Raw genomic sequence first — 13128 nt, 5'->3', positions numbered from 1 at the left:
TTAATTTCTGCAAAGAGTCAGTATTAGGAAAAAAAATACTAGCTTAAGGCAGGCTAAAGTCTGGGTAGAAAAGGCAATCTAGGAGAGGAATACAGGATAAAATCTGTGTGAGAGACCTGTGATCTCTGTGGTCAGCAAAAGGTACCGACTGGAAAAGCAGTGGAGTAAGACAGAGGATCAAAAGCAGTGGCCTAATTGCTGCTGTTCAAAGACCCTAATCCCCAAACAGATCATGAATGACCCTCTTGGGACCAAGGCTAAAACCTGTGGTACACAGTGACAAATAGGACAATTGTTCAGTAGAAGCCAGAGTCAGGGGAGGGGTGTGATCATTCAGGGTTCCCAGACACTGGCACCAGAAAGTGCTGCATCTGCTGAAGGTTCAAGGGGGATAATGAGCTGAACATCCTGCCTGTATCTAGCAGCACAAAATATTTGGTGACACTATTAAGTGTGAAATCTGCGAGGGAGAGACATATCAACAAGGAACATTGTTCAACAACTACCCTGCAAATAAAAGTTTCCATGTGGGCTTGTGAAATCAGTATCAGCTCCAAAGCTCCATGCAAGAGTAGATCTGATTAAGCATCTGGAAATCAACAAATGGAAAGACTTCTAGCAGTGAACAGAAAAATGGCCTGAAGTTTTGAATGCTGGAATTCTCCTTGGTACTATTTTCCTTAGATGGCCTCTGGAGCTTTCAAGGAATAGCTGGAAGTTCTGTTCTTTTAACTACAATGCACTATAATTTTATTCCTTACTGCCTTAAAACATTGCACCTTTCAGTTTTTTCAATGATACAAGAGAATTGTTATGAAATACATATAGAACTATTCACTTATAATTAAAAAAAGGTGTGTGTGCTTGGTTGAAGCTCTCCTTGAAAACCTAGCTGCAATCTGTTAGGGTTTTCTGCATGTTGGCATTTGCAGATACCCACACTGAGGACGTGGCAGAATAGACAGTAATTGCAACTGCAACTAATATAAGAACACAAAAATGGAAATATGAGATTGGGGCAAGGGTAATATAGGTTAGCATGTTCTCCTGACAGTGACTACTAGCAAATTCCTTTAGAAAAGATTGTATGAACAGGAAAAGCATATAGGAGTTAGGAAGATGATGCAGAAGGAGAGAACACAAGGAAATAGACAATAATATATTTAAAAAACACATATATGGGAGAAATGACTAACAATTGATAAAAGGTTCAGCATTATGGGGTTAACTGCTATTTCTCTGAGCTTCTTAAAAATGTACTGTAAAGTACACCCTCCATCAAACACCACATTCACAAACCACAGTTTAATGTTGACATCTCTATGTTTCTCTACTATTCACCAAAGACCCAGAAGCACTTCCATGTCTAAAAGAAACCATGGGCATTTTTCTTCCTTTATATGCTCTTTGAGTCTCTCCTTTCAGAAATCTTTTGCTTGATTCCCTTTCTTTCTCTGTCCATATCCAGGAAAAAATTGCATGATAGAATTGCATGAAGACAATTGCCTTGCCTTCCTGACATGCAGTACATGTACCAGGAGTGCTGTCCTAAGGGATAAACCACAGTGTGCCTCTCTCTCTTGATGCCTATGGATTTTTGGATTTTTAGCTTTTCATAGATTTTAAAGTAGCTGTATTATATCCCTCACCCTTTAGTACAGTAGTTTACACATTTTCCTAACACTGTTACCCCATTCCACATCACTCCCTCAAAATTCTGTTAGCTTGTTTAGACTTCCCCCAAGGTAGACCTTCATTCCATTTAAGAACATCTGCACCCTGGCCTGGACAACAAGATACCACCCAGGCACAGCGACCTTCAAGCCCAGATCTTTGGAGAAGCTCCAAGGACTGGATGTGCTGTGATGAGGAGGATGAGGAAGAGGGTGTTCCAGAGCCCCTTGCCTCAATTTCCAGAGGAGTGTGCCAGGGGGAGGTGCTGGGGGGTGGATAAATCTGGGATTGGATGGGTTAACACCTTAAATTGGGGAACCCCCTGGATGCAAGAGGCATATCATGTGTATTCCTGTGGGCCTCAGGCCTGGAATTAAAGGACCCACCCACTTTATCTTATCTTATACACTAAGTTGGCTCAGAGTCTTGTTTTCTGCTGTCTCTTAAGGCAACACTCTACACAGCCACACGAAACACAGAAAAGATTATTTTGCACCATATTTTGCCATGTCAGAGTGCAGGAAATAGATCCATCAACACTATGACCACTACTGGAACTAAAACACTTCAAAAGCTTCTGAGGAAATTTTAGCTCCTGCACTATGAATAAGGGCGACAGCATTTCGATGAAGTTCCCAGTCACACACAGAAGGCAAACAATTCTCTAAGATCACTGAGTAGGTGGAGAAATACCACAGACAGCTGAGCTATAACCCATGCATCTCATATAGTGATTCTTCTTTGGCACAGTAACACATTGATTTGCCAAAATGTCTGAGCTGGAATCATATTAACATTCACATGCAGATATTAGACAATGACTATTATTTCATGAATACACCACAGTTAGAGTACACAAAAACAATTTTTAAAAATTGCAGATAATTAATTTACAAAAAAAAAATTAATATGATTAGCCAGTTGAACATACCTAAACCACAGTTAATATAACTGATGCTTTAACACTAACAATAAATCTGTGTTGCCAAAACCTGTGCAATTTTGGATTCACTTGAAAAGATGAGGTCAGAACTGTAGCTTGGGGAAGTTCAAATGGAAAGGTTCATCACATCTGCAGCCTATAATTGAAAAGACAGTTCAACTCAGTTTGTTAGCTGAAAAAATGTCAAAAAAAGAGAATGTCAGTATGATTTTCAATCACTAAAAAAAGATAGAAAAATAGTTTTGCAGCAATCTTAAACTATACACAAGAGCTTCAAAAGAATGGCACAAGTAGGCTGTATGATAAATATCAGTGAGTTCTAACATAAAAACATATGCAATTAATCTAAATAGAAATAGTGCACTGATTTATATGTGTTCCATGCTTAAAAAGAATTACTGTGTATCTTCAAAGTTAGAGGAAACAGCTTTATAAATAATGTTTTCTAAAAGCCCCTGTAGTCTGTCACATTTGACTCATCACAATTTGTTTAAAATAGCACTGAGTAGATGCAAGTGGACGTAATCTTGATTTTGAGCCTACAGAAAACATTAATTATCAACAAAAATTGGAAAATGTATTGTTGATATGTACACAAATTGAATTTAGTGTCTGATATGTGAGAGAAATGGAAATGGATGGCAACCAACATACTGATGTTCAAATAGATATAATCAACACTAGATATGAATCAGTTAAATAATTTGACAGAAAAGGCAGTTAGTGTATAAAATTCTATCACAACTGTTCTTTACATGTTTTTAGCTCTAAACACAATAAACGTTACTATGATTTTAGTTTTGTACAAAAATACATAAGGAAAACAAGATCACAGAAGGATTTAACATTTCTAAGTACATCACCCATAAAGGATGTGATGTGGTTGGGTATGATTTATTTTTGGCTTGCTTTCTTTATTAGCTGTCAAAGTTCATTATGATATTGGATTAAATTCTTTCACTAAACAACAATGCTGATATAATTGAGAATGTTATTTTATCCTGTGATTTAAAAGCCAAGACCATGATCAAATATACTTTTTATTCTTGGTCAATTGTTCTTTTTTGTCACCAATCTAGAGAGCAAATTGTTCTCACCCATAATTACAGTCACTTTCTAAAACAAGACAAATCACACTGAAATTGTTATAGGCTGCATCAACAATTTCAATCGTGTTTTCAATCTGTTTAAATAATACTTGCATTATAGTCTCAAAACATCAAAATACACTTTTTCATTTCAAATATATAAAAAAATTTCCTTTTCTTTTTTATGCATTTGCATTTAATTAAAGCATAGGCTAGAAAAGAGTCAATCAGTAACATTCCCCTGCTACAGAAATACTGAAGTAAAACTGTGCCAGGAACCAAAAACATTTCTTGTTATCTTGCCTACCTGTAGCAGAAGAGTTTTTTTCTCATGAAAACACTACCTCGATGTTTTCCTACTCTTCATGATAAAATGGCTGAGCAAGTCAGGATGCAGGTGATTCCTAATGAATCAGTACACCTTCACAGTTAGCACTGAACCTCTCACATTGATTATAGAGGCTTTTGGTTTTCCTGCCTACTTCTCTGCTTAGTGGAGCATACAACCACACTGAAAAAAAGATTACTGACCTGAAACTATTGCAAAATGCTGTCACAAAGGGAATTAACCACTGATCACACAGTCACATGTACTTCCACACATAGTATCAGGAAGGACTGAGATGATTTTTTACATCCAGAGGGACTCTGTTTTGGCAGTGGAATCAAGTACTAATTATTTGTGCTAAAACTTGAACACCACCAGGCTGAACATGAGCCTGCCATGTGCCCTTGTCACAAAGAAGGTAGATGGTATCCTGGGCTGCATTAGGAGGAGTGTTGCCAAGAGATCTAGAAAGGTGATCTTTCCCCTCAGCACTAGTGAGGCCACACTTGGGGTACTGTGTCCAATTCTGGGCTTCCCAGTACATGAGAGGCATGGACATAGTGGAGAGAGTCCAACAGGGGGCAAAAATATGACTAAGGAGTTGGAGAGAATTTCCTGTAAGGAAAGGCTGAGAGAGCCTGTTCAGTCAGAGAAGGCTCAGGGGGCTTGTACCAAGGTGTAAAAATACATGGTGGATGGGTGCAAAGATGGAGCCAGGCTCTTCCAGTGGGGCCAAGTGACAGAGGAGACAAAAGACAATGGGCACATACTGAAACCACAGAAGATGCCATCTAAACACCAGGGAACACTTTTATACCATGAGGGTGACTGAGCACAGGTTGGAGTCTCTGTCCTTGGAAGATATTTGAAAGCTGTCTGGCCACAGTCCGGGGCAACCAATTCTAGGTGTGCCTGCTTGAGCCAGGGGCTGGACCAGATACCTCCAGAGATCCCCGCCAACCCCAACCATTCTGTGATTCTATGATAATTATCAGGAGAGTTGGATCTGTCATTCTGTTATATTAAAGCACATGTTTGCAATCCAATCTTATTTGTCATATGACAGCATTTCACACATAATATAAACCATTCCATGGCATTCTAGCAATGTTCAGTCATATGGATACGGCTGGGCCTGAAGACTGGAATGAAGGAAGGAGGGCTGCATTTAAAGTAGTTTTACAGATCTCATACATCACTTCATTATGGCTGGACATACAGAGAAAAATATAGGCAACAAAATGGGACAATGGAGAAGCATGGAGGGAAGACAGTTTGAAGAGAGAATTATAATTTAAAAGTAAAAGAAGTAATATTTAACTGACACTTTAAAGCTAGTCCAGCAAAGAGAATAGCAACCTCAAAGATTCACACATAACACATATGGATGACATTTCTGCATAATATTTACTACATGTTTATATACTAAAATGTCCCATGTCCATAACCATTTGCAGTACTGAATGACTACTTCATATGCAGAAATATAAAAATCTGATATGTAACACTTAAAACGTGCAGTTCTAAGTATGAAGAAGAAACTAGAAAGAACACAGTTAATAAAATCCCATGTCATTTTTCCTAAAGCACTTTTATATGAGAAGTTTTATGCTTCTAATGTAATTACTTTTGTAACAGTACAATAATACATCAATGGCAACAGTTTAAACTTGGTATAGTAACCAGCTGATAGCAAAAATACAAAAAAACTTTATATTATAATTTTATTCTATATCCTGTCACTGAAGAGATTTTTTTCTTAATAATATACATTTTCAAAGAATTTTCACTTAAGATATGTATGTTAATAGTAAGATGTCAGCATGAAAACAGAGAAAAATTCCACTGTGGTTTATAGAAGAGTATTCCCATATTAGCTATGCAGCCTTCCATACAATAATGCACACAATAAAACCTGGGTTTCATTATAGCAGTATATCAAGTATGATTTGAAATATGCTCCAGAAAAATGATTGCATGCTCTGTACAGGGGGCACTCAAACTGCACAATTTTGAGTCAAATAGAGGCTTTGAGACTCAAATGAGTGTTGTACACAGAAGCAATACACATAAAGCCTTTCTAAAAGTAAAGAAATAATTGCTAATTTTGTTTCACTTCTGGAAATCAAGATAGCTAAGAAGCAAAGTGACAGTGACTACCTGTCTGAGTGTAGAGTGCATGGATTACTGAAGTGTAGATTACATTGGTTATACCAAAATATACTTCATAGTAAATGAGTCACTAAAAATTGTTAGAATCAAAAAGGGGTGTTCTTTAAGAGAAACTTTTTATTCTGATTTATATTCTGTGCAGTTCTACTGAAATGAACTGAACTGAAAAACACTGTCAACTAGAACCCACTTCTATCACAGAGATCAAGCTCAATTAAACAAAACACGCACAAATCAAGAGTATTCTACTGAGATTTAAAACGATTTTCTGCTTCAACCTATAGAAACTATCAAAAGGCCATAATTCATTAGCTAGAAAAGGACAAATCAGGTAGGGAAATAGCTAATAATGTGTCTTTTCCCACTATCATTTAAGCACATAGGTAATACATTCAGGTAATTTGCCTGCTCCCAAAATATGGTGCTGTCCAACAAGCTATCTCTGTTCATTTCATATAAACTACTCAAAACAACTTTAAAAATCAGGTTTTCTAGCTTTATGGTCTTATTCTGGAATCTTGGGAGCTTGCTATAGCCATACTCATTTTAAAGATATTTAGGTGGTTCAGAATGCAGTTGGGGACTTACAAAGACCTTTTAAGGTGCAGAAATGTGTAGGCCCTCTTCAATAGCAGATTCTTCCTGTACATCCCTTCATCCATGACCATTATAGTTCGATCCATCACAGACTTCTCTAATCAAAAGTCTGTTTAATTCGGACATGTGGATTATTTCCTTAACTTCAAAACTCAACCCAATTTAAAACTCAGTGTCAAGACCACAGCAGTCACCTCTAATACATAGCAATCATTTTCTGTCAACAACTCAACATCAGAGTACTGTGGTACCAATGACTTTTTTAGGAAACTATAATTTCCAAAGCAAATGGTTTCCAGCTGGCCCTGAGGACAGATCTTGTCCAGCTGTAAATACAAACTGGTAGATATTTTTTTCTGCACAAGAGAAGAACAGAAAGCTGCAATAAATGATAGCATACTAAAAATTATATTTACTAAATACCCTGTGATTTTGAAATGAACCACCATGAATACAATCCACAGTGCCAGAGACAATAAAAGATCCCTATCATAGGTTCTAGAACTTTGAGAAGCCCAGGCATGCTTTATTTTCCACAGTCTTGCTCAGAGCAAACACGGATTTGGCCTGGAGGAGACAACACCCAGTAACAATCCCCTGTGGAAGAAGTATCTACATACTAGATTCACCAAAAAGAGAACATTAAGATTCACAGAGGGAGAGAAAGGAAGAGAGAAAGTAACAGAAAACAGAAGAGAGAAGGAGCTCTGCCTTTCTGCAGCAGACGGTTAGGTGCTCAGCTAGAGCAAACCTCTGGTCAGTCTTCTAAACAGGAGAGCTCTTTCTGCAACTCCCATATTGAATAAATTAGTGACAGCTCAAGAAAAAGAAACTAGGTGACAGCCACACAGATTTGTAATTCTCTCTGGATCAAGGCAGCTGCAATCTTTTCAAATTCAAAATGGAAGTATTTCATTAGGCTTTCTGCTTTTCTGTAATAATTTTTGTTCCCTCTGTACTTCACACATAAATAAAGCCATTTTTTTCTAGCTTGCCTCAAAGTTCCACAGACCTAGCTTCCAGCCCACAAATGTATTAACTTGCATGATTTATCACACACAGACAAAATACTTGCAAAAATACTTTCAGCACAGCTGGCTTAGCCTGTTCTCTTTTTGTGTGTCCTGAAGGAGACCCTACAGAAGGCACTCCCCAGCCCTGATTGCTTCCATGCACCCCTCCCCAAAACCCTGCACTATTGCTGTTGTCTTCTGGTTGATACCAGTTCCTAACCCTCTGTATCCTAAAAATTCATTTGCTCTTTATTAGTAATGTGAGTTCTTCTGACCCATTAGGCTTATTATGAATTACAGTCATTGGTGCTTTGATTCTGCATTTTAAAATTAATCCATGCCAACTCATCTGCCCCATATTATCCAGATATCCAGAAAATACTGGCAGGGGATTCATGCACTGCCTGAACTTTAAGCTGGAGGCCTCTCTGGTCTAGCCTTGTCCAAGATATCCCAGGGCATGCTGAATTACACCAGATACCTATCTTTTAGGTGACTTTTTGCACCAAAAATGTCTACAGAATTGTATACAATACAAACATACACAATTAAAAAATGACTCAGTTATATGCACTCTAATCTAATTATGGAAGTCAAACCAATCATTGCAACTGCTATTAAGAATGAAAACAATTTAAGACTATTATTCCCTAAGAATGCCCTGATACTCACCAGAAACAGGACATCTGTAGTGAACTCAATCTAGCCAGACTAAAATTTTAAGTATTTTAAGATACCAGCCTGTCTTCTGACTTTTTTGTTTTGATCTTTACTCCACCTCCACTTCCCATCATGCATTCCCTCTACCTGAAGCTAGGACTACAAGTCTGTGATCCCTCGTGTTTTATCCCTATCACTGTACTTTTCATTTCCCAGAAAAAGCATCCCAACTCATTTCACCCTGTATTTCTGACATACGTACACTCCATTTCCCTAACACCTCCCAAGCCAGTTTTGCCTTAGCATCACTGCTCAGTCTTCAGAGAAGAGTACCAGCACCATCTGTCCTAGCAAAGAATACAGGGACCTGCCTCTCCTGGCACTCATGAGAACAAGTTGCCACAGCTCAACTAATGAATGGCATCCTGCAAAAAGAGAGCTACATAAATTATTGGACCAAGCATACTTAATTTATATATCATAATTTTCTATTATATAATATGTATTTTTTGCTATGCAGAGCAGCTACATAGACTTACGTGTCTTTTTTTCCTTGTGAATCTGCACCCACATTTTCCACTGCTGCATAATAACTCTTAATATTTGGACATAATAATGGTCTTATGCTAGAGCCATCTTCCACTTTGGCTTTTTTCTTTTTCTTCTAAAAATGTAAGTGGATCTTCTGGATGTGCAACAAATACATTACAAAGCAGCACCTGCAAAAAGAAACTGCAAATTAACACCTTTGTATTAACAGCAAAGTAGCACCTAGTTATGAAACTAGTTAAAATAAGCAGAAATTTACCAGCATCTTTTAAAATACTGCAAAATAGAGGTATTTCTTTTTATCACTTGCCTTCCCTTTCATTCAATTTTTAAAGGTAATATTGCATGTATCATATTTCAATTGCTAGACTACAAAGCACTGGTTTTAGGATAGTAAAAAAATATGTGGCATTTCTTTAACAATTCCTACTAAGAATTTCATTGCTTTTAACATGCACTAAAGAAAAAATACATAGAAGATTAGATAATTTTATTTACTTAATGAAAACCAGAATATAATACAAGTTTAATACTGTGTAGTAAAGAACATGTTGAATGGGAATTGAATTGAAAACAAAATGCAGCTTAAAAAATATTTGCTTTTCAGGGTTATCATACAACTTTGCATTATCTTTTAGTAATAATTCAAAATAACCAACGAACCATTTTTCTCATTTGTCCTTTAGCTGTCTTCAGCTAAAGAACATGGATCATTTACTTTTGGACTTCAAGCTCACATACAGCAAGAAAATCCAAAGTATATTGATTGCTTAAAGTATATGGACAAACTGCAGTTATTTAAGGGAATATTTAAAGGAAACTATAAATTGGAAGTTCTTGCGCCTGGTAAAAATTTCAAAACATGACATGCAATACTACTTCCCTTTCAAGACATGGCCTCTTGCTGTTACTGAATTAATTTGGAGCATGTGCTTGAATCCTTTTCAGGAAGCATGGTGGGAGGACAGAAGTTGTGGATGCCCCACTACTGGAAGTGTTCAAAATCAGGCTGGATGGGACTTTGAGCAAACTGATGGAGTGAAAGGTGTTCCTGCCCACAGCGAGGTGGTTGGACTAGATGATCTTTGAAGGTTTCTTCCAACCCAAACCATTCAATGATTCTATGCACCTGAGTTAAGACCAATACGAAAAGGTGAAGAAAATTATTCATTTGTGCACAGACAAAGCGAAAGGCCACTGTCTTCAGTTCAGACACCTTGAATATTTACAATAGTGACCAACACACTGATTCCAGCTTTAGCATCTCTTCAATGTTCTCAACAAAAATGTAATTTGCCAGGTATATCTTGATGGTTGACTACATTAAGAAAATATTATAAATCCATCCCTTATCATTGTAGTTCTTGACATGTAATATCTTTTTAAATAATGGACAGCTAAATGGCTTTCATCACAAATTTTCCTATAGACAGATTTCCCAAAGCTAATCCCAGTGTTGGTCAGCTACTCCCTCTGCTGGATTAAGCCACAACGTGTCTGCCATACCTATGCCATTTTTTAATTCAAGGGTTTTTTGCCTTTATTTCCCTTCTTTTTCAAACAAACACAGACAACTTCTTCTCCTTTTGATGTTCTGAAAGGTTTCCAACACAAGAAATCGAAACTATACAGCCATATACTGGATTGCAATTCCTCTGTTTAACATTTTAGAATGTTAATTACTTGATTAAGGAAGGAATTTTAACACCTGATCTTGCAATCCTCATTCAGGTACTCTTCAGTGTTGCTTGGACAACATGTAAAATTTTGAACAACTATATCCATTATGCCAAACAATTATGCCTGTACAAGTCTGGCTACTTCTATCAGACTTCTAAAAGGCTCTCAACGATGTGAAGGAGTCCATTATCAGAATTTCTCACCCATTTTTCTTCCTACCACTTTAGCCATTTACACACTTCATGGCAAAATTAATTTGGATCACACAGTAGAAGATAAAAACCTCTGCATCCATATTTAATTCTAACATTTTAAGAATATGTCTACTTACAACAGTGAAGGTTGTCTTACACAGAGTGTTTGCAGGATTACAGTTTGCCTGACTTCTAACGAATACTGTTTAAAAGTAACTTTGGAGGAGACTGAAAGGCAGGAAGGAAATGCTCAGATGCAGTAGGGAATCCTAAATTATTTGGACAAGATTACTTGGACTCCAATTGTGTTTGGACCATGTCCAAACCACAACCTCCTCATAAAAAGACTTAAGCAAATGGCCATCTTAGAACTCTATATCCTTAATTTTGAGAATATGTGTATAAATGTTCAAGGGGCTCATCTCGGCTTTGATGTTCCTTAATACAAGGACCAGTATCATCTCATTTATCTTCACACCATGCATACTGTAACTTCCTAAAGAAATTAAAATATAATAAAATTAAACCAGAAACATGGTTGGATATCAGCAAGCACCAACCTCTAAGAAAGAAGAAAAAAAAAAGATAAAAAAACCTTACACAGGGTAAATTTTAACTGGTTCTTTCTATTAAGAAACTTACTTAAATCTTATCCTTAACTCTTTCATTTTTAATTCATTAACTTAGGTACACTGCTGCTATAATGCTGTGTATAGCTATAATAGCTATAATGCTGTGTATAGCTATACTAGCTATAACTTTTGCTTGGAAAGGTAGACATGAGCTATTTTTGAAGTGCTGAATCAAGAACTACACCTCATGCAGACATATATTTTGTTTTTCTGTGCTTAAAAAACAAAGAATTATCTAGAGACAGACTCTCAGGAGAGGTACTCGGTCTGCATGGTAGTACTGCTCTCTAATTATTTGAATTGGCTCCAGATTTCTTTATTAATGTTTCCATGGAAATCTTGGCTGTAATAGCTGCTTGCAAATGAGGTCTATTTTGGTAACTTAAAAGTATCAGGATGTCTCTTAATCTTGTACTTGTGCATTGTGCTTTTCTTTGTTTGAAGGAAACTGAAAAACAGCTGCTGCAGATTTGGAAACAGGCAGAGATGAATGTGTCAAATGAGGAGGAAACCAACAGAATACAGAGAATCACGTTAAAAATCCCAAGGGTAAACCCATCAACTCTGTTTCCCCCACAGTCCTTCATGTTGTGCCAGTTTCTAACATTTCATGGAAGGTTATTTACTCCTGTGCCAACAAAAATACCTAATCCACCAGTACCTGAAGCGTGGTCCAGCCCCACCTTTATCTTTGACAGGCCATCAAAAACCACGGATTGCACCCACAGCACTCAAAGAGGAGGGAATTATCTGCTCGAAACCTAGAGGTGCTTCTGTCATTAACACTGAAGAACTTAAGCGTATCAAGTAAGGTGCCACTGCAGTTCACTGGGTTTGCCTTAATTTCAATCCTCGTTTAATACGTTTAAACACGTACTAAAAAGCAGAACGGCCTTGCTCCATCTTGTTTCCATTTTTAAAGTTCTCATAAATTGTTCGAGTCAGGCTACTGACCAAAGCAGCAGAACAAAAACAGGCCCTAGGCCAGCAGAGGGCGGTGTTAAGGGGTGTGAGATGCCCTGGCCAGCGCCGAGGGGTACAACGAGGACTCTGCTGAGGGGCCAGGGGGACCTTCCATGGGGATGGCGGGGCGGGCGCCTCCCTCCCACGGATGCTACCGGGGGAGTTTGTGGTCCCACCGGCTCCATGGGGGACCAGGCTGGACAACCAGCGGGTGGTGGGGTCCAGAGGCGGCGGAGGGCGCTGACTGCCCCACCTCTGGGGACGATGTCCCCCCGCGGGGGCTGCCATGGCGCAGGACCGCCCTTGCCTCGGGGCCGGCCTGGGGGCGCGGGTGATTCCTTCCTCTGGAAAAAAACTGCGCAGCGTTGTGAGGGCCGAGCCTGCCCGCGTCCCGCACGCGGAGCTGCCGGCTCAGCATCCCCCCGGCCGCCCGGGGGAAGAGAAGGCAGATCCGGGGCACATCGCCGGCCGAGCGGCGGCCGGATGGGGCGGTGTCTTCCGCGGGCGGTGCAGCCGCGGCCGGGCGATGGGGGCCCGCGGGGAGCGGCGCTGAGGGCGGCGGCGGCCGCGCTGCTCGGGCCGGCGCCTGCTACTGCCTGTGGCGGCTGACGCGGGCGGGCGGCGGGGCGGGGGCC

General features: G+C 39.0%; 1 protein-coding gene across 1 annotated transcript in view; it reads right to left on the bottom strand.

Moving 5' to 3' along the window:
- The window catches only part of FBXL13 (F-box and leucine rich repeat protein 13), a 59781-nt gene extending 48972 nt beyond the window's left edge, over positions 1-10809 (bottom strand). The window contains 4 exon segments of the mRNA XM_029958069.1: positions 2233-2239; positions 5361-5458; positions 9015-9160; positions 10733-10809. Coding sequence (XP_029813929.1) covers positions 2233-2239; positions 5361-5458; positions 9015-9160; positions 10733-10809 — 328 coding nt within the window.
- Positions 10810-13128: the final 2319 nt, after the last annotated feature.

The sequence above is a fragment of the Manacus vitellinus genome, unplaced genomic scaffold, assembly GCF_001715985.3.
Source record: "Manacus vitellinus isolate BGI_N305 unplaced genomic scaffold, ASM171598v3 scaffold_13_pilon, whole genome shotgun sequence".
NCBI classification, from domain to species: Eukaryota; Metazoa; Chordata; class Aves; order Passeriformes; family Pipridae; genus Manacus; species Manacus vitellinus.
The sequence above is the reverse complement of the archived record's forward strand: the minus strand, read 5'-3'. Positions and strand labels throughout refer to the sequence as shown.